Source organism: Megalobrama amblycephala, linkage group LG4 (assembly GCF_018812025.1).
Source record: "Megalobrama amblycephala isolate DHTTF-2021 linkage group LG4, ASM1881202v1, whole genome shotgun sequence".
Lineage (NCBI taxonomy): Eukaryota > Metazoa > Chordata > Actinopteri > Cypriniformes > Xenocyprididae > Megalobrama > Megalobrama amblycephala.
The window spans coordinates 4,079,449-4,091,485 of record NC_063047.1 but is presented as its reverse complement, the minus strand read 5'-3'; the positions used below and the strand labels follow the sequence as shown (position 1 = coordinate 4,091,485).

At 38.6% G+C, this 12,037-nt stretch overlaps 1 protein-coding gene across 1 annotated transcript in view; it reads left to right on the top strand.

Annotated features, from left to right (window-relative positions):
• The window catches only part of LOC125266034 (cytosolic phospholipase A2 zeta-like), a 53,284-nt gene extending 41,573 nt beyond the window's left edge, over nt 1-11,711 (top strand). The window contains exons 10-13 of the mRNA XM_048186521.1: nt 4,583-4,726; nt 8,459-8,619; nt 11,307-11,472; nt 11,554-11,711. Of these exons, the coding sequence (XP_048042478.1) occupies nt 4,583-4,726; nt 8,459-8,619; nt 11,307-11,472; nt 11,554-11,711 (629 nt within the window). The remainder of the gene's footprint in view (nt 1-4,582; nt 4,727-8,458; nt 8,620-11,306; nt 11,473-11,553) is intronic.
• The last annotated feature ends 326 nt before the right edge of the window (nt 11,712-12,037 follow it).

The window sequence follows — 12,037 nt, the reverse complement described above, 5'->3', positions numbered from 1 at the left end:
TGTAGACCAAGCTTTGCTTGGCCCAGTAGGCCTTAGCTAGCGGCTAGGGTAGAGCTAGGTTTAGGTGTTTGTTTGTTACATCACCCTTGTTATTACTATCCCTGTGAGGTTGTATAGTTCCTAGTTCTGGCCTCCTCCTGAGGGAGTTGCGGGCCGTATATGCCCATTTCCCCTTTGATGTGAAAATGTAGGTGCTATGGCTGAGGTTAACAGCTAAGGTTATAGGCTGTTATTAGCCTTCCTGGTGCTGTTTTTCCCAGGTGGTAGGCCCTTATCTTCGAGAAGATGAGTTATGCAGTGCTGCTAGGCCCCACTTTTTAGAACTTTTGTCATGCTTATAATGTCTTCACATGAGCCCCTTGAATTATATTCAAGTTTGAGATTACAATGGTAAATCTTTTAGCTTTCGTTCTCTAGGGTTCATTACAGATCTCAGATCTGTTTCGTGAAACATTTATCCTGTTTGGATGGCATGTATTACAAAGCATTTGCGTTTGCTTTGAGGTTCTAAGCTTTAGCCCTACATACATATGTGAGCTTACTCTAGTGCTGCCACAGGTTAACGCCTGTTTCTGTGATAGCAGGCTGTGATTAGCCTCTATCTATGAACGTGGTGTTTTGTTGTACTCCCCGGATAGGGTTTGTGTTTCACTGAGTGCATCACCTGTTGGATTGCACACTCAGGTTGAGTGTAGAGAGTCTTATTCTGGTAGAATAGTATGATCTCTGTTAGCTCCCAGTCGATCATGACCACAGCAGCTGTTTTGCATTTGCTGTTAGATTGTTGGCTCTTTATTGTAGCCTCTTTCTTAATACAGCTTGTTTTTCAGGCAATGTTGGTTTACGATCATGAGTTTGCTCACGTATTTTAGCACTGCCTCAGGCTTATGCTCACGTTGTTTGAAGTGGTAGGCCTTCCTTAGACCGTGATAGCATATTTATGTGTACTGGGTACATTGCCTGTTGGAATGTGTAGGCTTAAGCTCAGGTTGTGTAGCTAGTTACCCACAGTTATCGTGTAGGGTCTAGAGCTGGTCCCCTTTGAGCTTGGGCCCTGTTATGACCACGGGCTGGTGCCACGTGGTTCTAAAAGTAGTAGGCTCTGCTAGGCCTCCTTTTTATTTTCATGGTGGCCCATCTGGGTTGGTTATATTTAGACTCTTCCATGGTTGAGTCTTGCTTTCTGACTCACACCGCCATTGGCCACGACCGCTTCTGTTAGAGTAGGCCCTAGGTCAGGCCTCTCATAGAGTTCTGTGGCGCAGTGTGTACTCATTTTATTTAAGTCTTCAAGTACTTGGCCTACTGGCTGGTTTTGGTCATGTAGCTACCACTGGCTGATGCCATGTGTTCATGGAGGTGGAAGCTTGCATTTTGGCACAGTTTTTGTGTTGGCTTCTATGTGACTCATCATCATGGATGGGTCGCGATTGCCACTAGCTGACGCCACGTGTTTACAAGTTGTAGGCCTTTTCAGGCCTCCTATGTATCATGCTGGAGCTTGGCTTTGTACTCCTCTTGCTTAGAGAGTAAAAGGTGCTTTTACTGAGTACATTTTCTGAGTGGCTTGCCTCTCAAGGTGAGGTCTTGCATTAAACCAACTGTTCGTTTGGGTTTATGCATTTTCTTCCTTGAGCATGGTCTCCTTTAGCTCTAGTTGAGCTAAGTAGTTACCTTGTTTTTTACTCAGTTCTATTTTGCTCCTAGAACTTTAGTGGCTAGCTGACAATGTGTGTGACAGGTACTCCTCTTGCTTAAAGAGTAAAAGGTTCTTTACCGAGTACACTGCTCATTGGATTGTGTTGGACGGACTGTTTCGTGGGCACTCACGGTACTTAATTACTTGGTTGGTCATGCTTCCAGCATGCTATGTTTCAGGTGCATGGCCTTACGGGCCACCCTGGAATACCACCATATGTGTTAAGTTTCTGTGGAATGTTTAGTTAATTTGTAAGAACTTTAGTTATGTTGTAGGCCCTTTTTCCAGCATCCATGACTATGTGCCTACAGTATGGTCTGTCTGTTAGGTTGAGCTTCGTAGTCCCCTTTGGGTTGACTGTGTAATTGTGCTTAACTCCCTAAGCTGGTCGTTGGTTGTAGACTTCCATGAAATATCCCGTTGAGACTGGCCCTTAGGCTGGTTTGTGCTCCCCTTACCAGGGTTTTTCTAGCGCACAGCCTCCTCAGTGCTTTTATCAGACACTGAGTAGATCCTAGGATGAGCGGATTGTACTCCCCTCAATACCGGGATGCCCGTCTCTGCATGTGGGTTTGAGTTGCTCACTGCTTTATCGCAGTCGCTCTTACTTGCTCTCTTCTCTGAAGAATGCGCTTTGGAGATTCTGTGTATCAGCCAGGGCTGGCCCAGACTATGTTTGACTTTCGCTAGATTAGCCTCCTTGGTGGCGCTGAGGGTGATTTTTCCCCTCTAGTGACTGGCCGGGGTTCCTTTCGGTTTCCTGGCCACATTCCCTTTAAGGGACCACTTTCCATGGAATGCTGGTCCCAGATGCCTTGAGTAGCCTTGGAAGGCTTTCTGTGGAAGGCCTCTTTTAGGCTCAGCTTGGGCTGTTGGCCATAGGGAATGCTGTCACTGACAGCCTTGCGTGACCCCAGGGGGAGTTGCTCCCGGCTTTTCTCTGGAACTGTCTAGTCATTTGGCATGCACTCTCCTTTAGCATGGCTGCGTGGGTATATTGTTCCCCATAGCAGTAAACGCAGAGCGAGTTCCCTTTCGAAAGGGAATGTCTCAGGTTACGTATATAACCATGGTTCCCTGAGAACAGGGAATGAGACTCTGTGTTTCCATGCCATGCTTCGGGCTGCCTGCTGAACAGTCCCTCAAGATGAGTAGGTGTCGACTGCTTCCTCAGGCGCTCCCTTTATACTCCCGGGTTCGTGCTATGATGACGTCATAGGTCGCCGGCCAATAGGATTGGAGTGGTGTGATTCTTTGGCATTCGGACACCTGTCACGAGTGACGGTTCCCCATAGCGGTAAATGCAGAGTCTCGTTCCCTGTTCTCAGGGAATCATGGTTACATACGTAACCTGAGACTTTTTTTTTTTCCCTTTAAGACATGCACGATCCAGTATATACTGTTACACATGCGTTCTCGACTATTAGACGTTCACTTAAAGGTGCTAAAGAGGATGTTTTGTTTTATACATTTTTGCAATATTACTTGAAACTGTCTTTACTAACTGATAAAAGACTATTTATTAGGTGTACTGAAAGGAATAATATTAATATACATCATCTGTGCTCGAGGTAGGGCCTTAAAAACATCAGCCAATCATTTACGCGATCATCGCGTAAACGATTGGCCCTCTGGCTTGTCAATCACTGCCATGACGTTCCTTGTGAAAGACGTGCGCGGATTGGCCCTCTGGCTTGTCAATCACTGCCGTAACGTTCCTTGTGAGAGACGAGCGCGGCTGCGCTCTCCAGTAACTTTCCACACTCCACAGGTGCTGCATGCAATGTTTTTGTCAGGAGACAGGAATAACAACTGAAGATTATGAGTTACCTGCGGTGAGTCTGACATAATGAATCCAAAAAACACGACACAGTGAATGCCGGTGGTAAAGACTCGTGTTTCAATACTCGTGCACGAGTTTTGGGAGGCGTTCCTTTGAAATGAGCTGTGAAGGAGGGGGTTGTTCTTACGCATGCGCTCATTTCAAAAACTCAGTAACAGTCTTTGGATTCTCAGTCGACGAAAAAATCCTCTCTATCACCTTTAAGACATAACAGACTATATTTGCTAGGATACTCGCCAAGACGGGCATGTTGACATCATTTTTGTATGAATTTGTACGCTGAAGCGCAAGACTTGAAAGAGACTTGAAGACTTGGGCGCTGTCTGAAATAAGCATAATTTTCTCACAGCGCGCGCAAGTTCTCTTTCGCGTCTTGATCTTGAATGTTTAAATTGGCAAGGCGTAAGAGTTTAGTTTAAATAATAGCAACGTGTGCTGTTCAGGTCTCACCTGCGCTCGCGCGCCATCAACACCGGGTGATGACGGCTTAAATGACTGGACATTAGAGCATTCGGCACTCGAAGTGAACAAAGTTTACAAAGAGTGACTGTTTTGTCCACGCTTTTGATTATCGTTGTTGTAACGTTTTCTGCATCCATCGACTGAAACATACATTATCTGAACTCTGTCTGTCTGTTTTCCACGTTGCTATTTTAAACAAACCATATTAACCAATAGATGCATCGTCATTCAGGATGGACCGCGGTGCAAGTGCGTGCCGAACCGTAATTGGAGAACGGTACGGTTCGATTTTTTTTTACCAAGAGCTGTTGCACCCCTAGTATGTATGTCTCTCACAGTCTTATATTCCCATAAAATTAAATATGCCATCTACTGTGCATAGTTATCACATTATATGGGGTAAATTGCTACTTTACCCCATGTTTATTGACACTGATTTAAGAAGAATACCTTTTATTTTTTGAAATATGAAATACTATTTCGATTAAAATTAATTTTTTGTAAATTATGTTTGTTACACAAACTGGAATTATATGTTGTCAGATAAGAAGAACTCAGTAATGTTCTATTTTACACAGATCTCGCTGAAGGCAAAGGTCAGCTGATTTTTCCAGTGGGCAAACTGGATCTTGGTGATAAAGAAGCTGCAAAACTGTATATGGAGCGTTACACCATGGATGTTTCCAAATATTTGAGTCTTTGGTTCAAATTCTGGCCATTTGGTAGGTTGAACTGATATATAGAATACAGTGTACTTCACTTTTAATTTTTAAGCCAGATTAATGCATGAAGCACTTTACTCAACCAAACATTTTCATATTTTAAACAGCCATAACTGAGCTTCCAGTTTGAACCAGTGTGATTTCATTCCTAATGTCCAAACTTTCTCATACTAGAACTCTAGAAAGGGATAATTTATCTTGAGAACAAATTTTTAGTGAAATATGAGGAGAAAAACTGCATTTGTTCTCTTTTAGTAAACATTTTTGTTTTCCTTGTCATGTTATTAGATTGAGAATGGCTACTTGTTAATTTCATTGCATCATTGCATGTCAGGGATTTTCCTGGGTCAGAAATAGTCTTCAGTGGTGGTGGACGGACACGATCATCCACACACACACACACACACACACACACACACACACACACACACAGTACAAAGTACCCTAACCTTGTGAACTGCGAGCCAAGTACTGACAATAAATACAAAATAAATGCAAAAAAAAAAAAAAAAAACTTCAAAATCCTATTTATTCATTAAATACAAAATAATCACTGTCAGGACAGATCATAGTATCAAAGAACAAAGTAACACATCACACATTAAAGGGTTCGTTCACCCAAAAATCAAATTTCTGTCATTAATTACTCACCCTCATCTCGTTCCACACCTGTAAGACCTTTGTTCATCTTTAGAACTCAAATGAAGATATTTTTGATGAAATCAGAGAATATCTGATCCACACATAGGCAGCAACATCATTGCACCTTTTTACGTCCAGAAAGGTAGTTGAAAACATGGTTAAAATAGTCAATATGACTGCAGTGGGTCAACCTTAATGTTATGAAGCAACGAGAATACTTTTTGTGCACAAAAACAAAACAAAAATAATTATTTTATTCAACAATTTGAGTCATTGTCATTCATAGTGAACTCAGTGCAGGCTTCCTTGTTTATGTCCGAACGCTGACTCAGGGTGTACTCACACTAGGCACTCTGAACCGTGCCCGAGTGCGTTTGACCCCCAAAGCCTGGTTCGCTTGACAAATGTGATCGCTTCATTCCGTGCCCAGTTTAGCCGTCCCTGGCCCTCTTGGAAGAGGTGGAGCCAGAGCACGGTTTGGTTGGGCTCAAGCGAAGTTCACATGCAGTGTGAGCGCTAACTGTGCCTGAGCACGGCACAGCTAATACTTTGTGTGCTCCCAAGAATCAATTAGTCTAGTCTGTTTTCAGTTGATGAATGAGCAGAATATGTAGCGCCTCCCATCCAATAAATCACAATAATCTTTGTGCTTTGTTACTTTTGATATGAAGCAAAGTCTCAGATTTCAAATGACGTCCATCTTATTATGAGATTCAATAAATAATTACCGTTTTGGTGCTGTTTAATGTGACGTGACAGATTGCTTTAGCTTTAGAAGCGGCAGCACGAGCGCATGTGGACATCCTCTCCACCGCTTTAATATCAGTTCCAGCGCGAAATAAAAACGAATAAACATCTGAAGGTATGTTAAAAGATACAAGTACAACTTACCAAAATCCATATCATGTCTCGTGTAATCGCTTAATCAGTGTTTCAACCTCAGAAATATGTCAATAAAACAGCTTGTAAACAATGTCACATAATGTCACATTGCAGAAAAACATATTCAGTGACCATAAACTCATTAGTCAACTAGAAAATGAACTCTAGAAAGCAGCATTCTGATAAATATAGCTATGCACTGTTACGTATTCATTATAATGTTCTTCAATAATTAATGCATGTTTGAATAAATCAGTTATGACAGCCGCAATTTAAATGTTTATATTTTCAAAAAAATGAATGTAATTCTAAACTTTTTTATAATAAAAACATCATTGAGTGTAATTTAAGTCTTTGTATATAAATAAGTTAATTTAACCTTCAATATTATTATAGTAGTACCAACTGACTCACATGTGTAGTTTACAGCATTAATTGAGATTTTTTTTCCTCTAGAAAATTTGCCATGTACTGTAACTGAAATACTTCATTCAGAATAATCAATATCAAATCGAAATTGTAATCGAATCGCAAGTATGTGAATAATAATCGAATCGAATTGTGAAAATTGTGTCAATACCCAGCCCTAGATCAGATACCCTCAAATTTCATCAAAAATATCTTAATTTGAGTTCTGAAGATGAACGAAGGTCTTACAGGTGTGGAACAACATGAGGGTGAGTAATTAAAGATAGCATTTTCATTTTTGGGTGAACTAAACCTTTAAATAGAAAAAGTTTGTTATAATGTATTAAATCTATTACATTGCATTTACACTCCAGGACTTGATGCACAGATCATATGACATGCAGTATCAGATTGTTTGCAATTGTCAGTAATTGTCATCCATTGCTATGGTCATCACTGTCAATCGCATTCAATCACGCATATAAATACGGTTGTCAATCCAGAAATTTTGCAATGTGTAGTTAGCAGCATGAGAAATATATATTAGCTATATACAAAAAACAAACAAGATTGCTGCCATTATAATCACTCAAGCTGTCAATTACAATGCAAGGTACACAAAGCTGCACTCTTGTGAAAACTCCCTTTATTATCAACAAAGCTGTCTATTCTGTGCAATAAAGCTCTTATTGACATCGTGTTTATACTTTGTTGTTTATAATGAAAGGATTCGCGAGCACACAGAACTCGCTCTGAACAAACACTCCACCGTTTTGAGCGGTGAGTGGATTCTGACTAACTTAAACACATCTGATTGGCTGTTGCATTTACTCGCTCAAGAGATATGTCTGTGATTGGCAACAAAGCTTAACGCTGCTAATATACTTTGTAAATAGAAACTGTAAGAAAAAAAGGTGAGGACGTTGAAGATCTCAAAGATGAAGTTTATTGCATCATAGCAGTGACAAAATACATGAAGCTCCTTGGGTTCACCGGCGTCAGAATGAACCCCGAACATCCAAATTTCAAACCTTTTATCCTTTTACAGTTTACCACTCCTAGTGTAAATTAAGTTGCTCATCTTGTAAAAGCTGTGGTCTGTATTTTAATGAAGTTGAAACCCTTCATTGTCTGAGATGGTTCTTGGTGTCCCAGACCCATTCCCATTCTACAATTGATGACCATTTGCTCAGGATGTGATCTACCCAAATGGTGCAGAAACAATATAACTGTTGACTTGTTTCTTCTCTATGATTTTTAAGCCATTTTAGGGATGAGCTCATTCTAAAATATACTTTGGAGTGGAATCCAGGTTGAGGAAGACTAATTTCTTACAAAACCTTTGATGTTCTTCACAGAACGCTTACACAAACACTCACTTGGGCATCAGTAAAGGAATCATCAGACTTGGTTCATTTTGCTAGTTCTTTAGAAAATCAGCTATGTAGTTCTTTAAAGCTATGACAAAAACAAAACACTCATCTGAAGAACCTATAATGAAACTTTTTGAATCTTCAAAGAGACTTATAGTCAAGAACCCTATATGGGCAAAGGCTGTCCTAAGAACCATTTAGGAAACCCAAGAACCACTGAAGAAACTTTAATTTGAAGAATGTGTTTGTTGTACAGATATTTGCTTGAGCATTATTACATGCATGGCTGAGTGGATTTGGGGCAGGAAATATAACTTTCTCCACAACATGACAGGTGAGCAGAGACTTGCTGATAACTGGCAATTCAGTGTGAATAATAAACGTGACTCAATGTGACTCATTTCACACTGATCTCTCACTCAAATAGTGTCAGATGAAGCAGTGCCTGCTCCTCTACTGGAAAGTGAGACGAGAGACTTTGAAGACGCTGGACTGCTGCTCAACTCACCCTACTTCTCAGTGCTGAGAAAAGAGAGAAACATTGACCTCATCATTTCCCTGGATTTCAGTGGTGGTGATCCTTTCATGGTATTAAATATAATTCTATAATTTAATAATACACACATACACTCTTAAAAAAAAAGGTGCCAGGAAGAACCAAAAAGGGGGTTTCACTGCGATGCCATAGAAGAACCTTTTTTGGTTCCCTAAAGAACCGTTTTGTGAAAGGTTCTTTAAAGAACCATTTTTTCTTGGTGCCATAAAGAACCTTTTCTGGTACTACAAAGAACTCTTTTTAAAGGTTCTACAAAGAACCACTGATGAAAAGGTTCTTTATGGCCCCATTTCTTCTAGATCAATACCCTCACATTTATCATACTATAAATGTTCTTTAATAGTTCATATAATAGTTCATAAAATAATTTCAAACATTAGAAGTAAATCCAATAATAACAACACTTGACAAAATACAGTATATGATTAAAAAATTTATTGCTTTTACATTATACATCATTGCAGTATACATCATACCTTGATACGGTGTTTGTGCGTTTAATAGGGGTGTGCACAAGTACTGGAGTATTAAGACTTGACACTGTCTGAGACTCGATCACTGCAATCATCTTTTTAATGTATGATCGTCAACGTCAAGTCTGAGTACTCAATGGTCACAGTGAATTTAAAAATATATATATATATATACACTATAGTGTGTAATACAGTGAATACAACGTGTTAAAGGATTAGTTCACTTTCAAATTAAAATTTCCTGATAATTTACTAACCTCCATGTCATCCAAGATGTTCATGTCCTTCTCTCTTCAGTCGAAAAGAAATTAAGGTTTTAGATGAAAACATTCCAGGATTTTTCTCCATATATAGTGGACTTCAATGGCCTCCAAATGGTTGAAGGTCAAAATTACAGTTTCATTGCAGCTTCAAAGCATTCTACGGGATCCCAGACAAGAAATAAGGGTCTTATCTAGAGAAACCATCGCTCATTTTAAAAAAAAAAATGTTTTTATACATTTTAACCTTAAATGCTCATCTTGAACTAGCTCTCTTCTTCTTCTCTATTAGAATTCTGGGGTATTACTGCCCTCCTCAGGTCAAAGTTTGAACTAAATTGTCATATACAATATGCTAGTGCAAGTATATAACAATTAGTTCAAACTTTGACCTGTGGAGGGCAGTAATACACTTAGCAGTGTCTATACTACTGGAATTCTAATAGAGAAGAAGAAGAGAGCTAGTTCAAGATGAGCATTTATGGCTAAAATGCATACAATTTTAATTTTTTCTTAAGAAAATAAGTGATGGTTTCACTAGATAAGACCCTTATTTCTCGTCTGGGATCGTGTAGAAAGCTTTGAAGCTGCAATGACACTGTAATTTTGGAGGCCACTGAAGTCCACTATATGGAGAAAAATCCTGCAATGTTTTCATCAAAAACCTTAATTTCTTTTCAACTGAAGAGAGAAGGTCATGGAGATCTTGGATGACATGGGGTGAGTAAATTATCAGGAAATTTTAATTTGAAAGTGAACTAATCTAATGTCAGTACCCCTCTCATCCACTACTATCCTGTGGAAACCACCACTGGTGGTTTAAACACTTCCCGTTTTCACAGTCCTTCTGATAAATGATTGGGGCTGGGTAGGATCCTGTAACAAAAAAAAAAAGAAAGAAAAAGAAAATGTAATTAGTTTCTCAATTTTCATAGTTTTAGCACAAGTATAATGATGTGACATGACAAAAAAAGAAAAGAAAAAAACTGAACAGCAGTAAGAAGAGAAACAAAATCAATGCAAGTCAAAGTGCAATCTTGCAAATTCATCCATCCATTCACTCTCCAAACCACTTTTTGTCACGGAGTCGCAGCCATCTCAGACCACAATCAGCAGCGCACGCCCGTTATAAACACGTCACGCAGCACTTAAATAAGCTTCTTGAATTAAAACACTACATAAACAATTTAAAATGTCATTAAATTATATTGCATTATATTACATTATTATTCAATCGCGAATTTGAAACTCATTTTGTAGTTCTACGAACTATTCATTTAGGCAAGGCAAACCCTTTACAAAGGGTTTAAAACAAATTTTAAAACATTACTGCAGAATTTTTTTACTAAACTTTGCTTTTTGTTAAATAATAAATTAATGAACTACGCCTTCAAACTATATTTTCAAAGATTTTCAGTGAGCCTTTATATTGCATTATTTATAGTTTTTCACTTTCCTGAATAATAATAATAATAATAATAATGATAGCCTATATATATATATATATTACACACACACACACACACACACACACAACATGAGACTGTTGAGTGTGAAGAACCATAGTCTAAAGAACCTTTCTGTACTACAAAGAACCTTTTGTGCAATGGAAAGGTTCTTTGGATAGTAAAGGTTCTTCATGGAACCATATACCCTGCCAAAGAACCATTTAAGAACCTTTATTTTTAAGAGTGTACTCTCATATAAGGTAATTTAAAGGAATAATTCCCTTAGAAATGGAAATTCAGTCATAATTTACTAACCCTTGTGTTGTTCCAAACCCTTCACAAAATCTTGCTAAAACCATTTAAATATGTTTAAAAATTAACCGTCTTAACACTGTATAGAGAAAGAAAATCTAATACATGGAGAGAGCTCTTCAGAAGCAAGTTTTCAGCTGACACATTAGTACATTTCCATTTTTAATAAAAGTTGCAATGCTTTTAAAGGTTATGCTGCTATGCTTAATAGTGATTTTCACTACAGACAGTGAGGGAAGCTGATGACATGTGCAAGGAACAAAACATCCCTTTCCCTGAAGTCATCATACCCCCTGGGGACTTGGAGAAACCGAAAGACTTCTATGTGTTCAAAGGCCAAAATGTTCCAACTGTGATCCACATCCCTCTCTTTAATGTGGTCAACTGTGAAGGCAAGTTAAAATCTTACAATGTCCTGAATAAAACTGAAATATCAACTGTGTTCTGATTTAAATGTGTTATTGTTTCTTCAGGCAAAATTAAGGAGTGGAGGAGCAAATATAAGACTTTTCAAGGTCCTTACAGTGCTGAGATGATCACTGATCTTATGGAGGTCGCTGGAAAAAACATCACAAACAATACAGCAAAAGTGGTGGAAGAGATTCGTGAGATCATTGAGAAAAAAGCTTAACACTGCGTCAATTAATACACAACTAATGACAATCTAAATACAGACTAAACTGATCTGCATATAGTTGATTTAACAATAAATGGTGTTTCGTTTCTTTTTCTATCTCTTAACATTGATCAGCATTATTATCTTTTCTGCAAAATGTGATTTGTGTGCCATTATAAGAGCATCAGAGATTGATCAAGTTTGTGCTTCATTTCTGTTTAATGTTAAATATGTTTCTGCATGTTTCAATCTGTTTCTTCATGACTGACCTTCATTAAGCAATAAATATCTGATCATTAATAATCAAATTAGCAATATCAGACTGGATTGCATATATGATA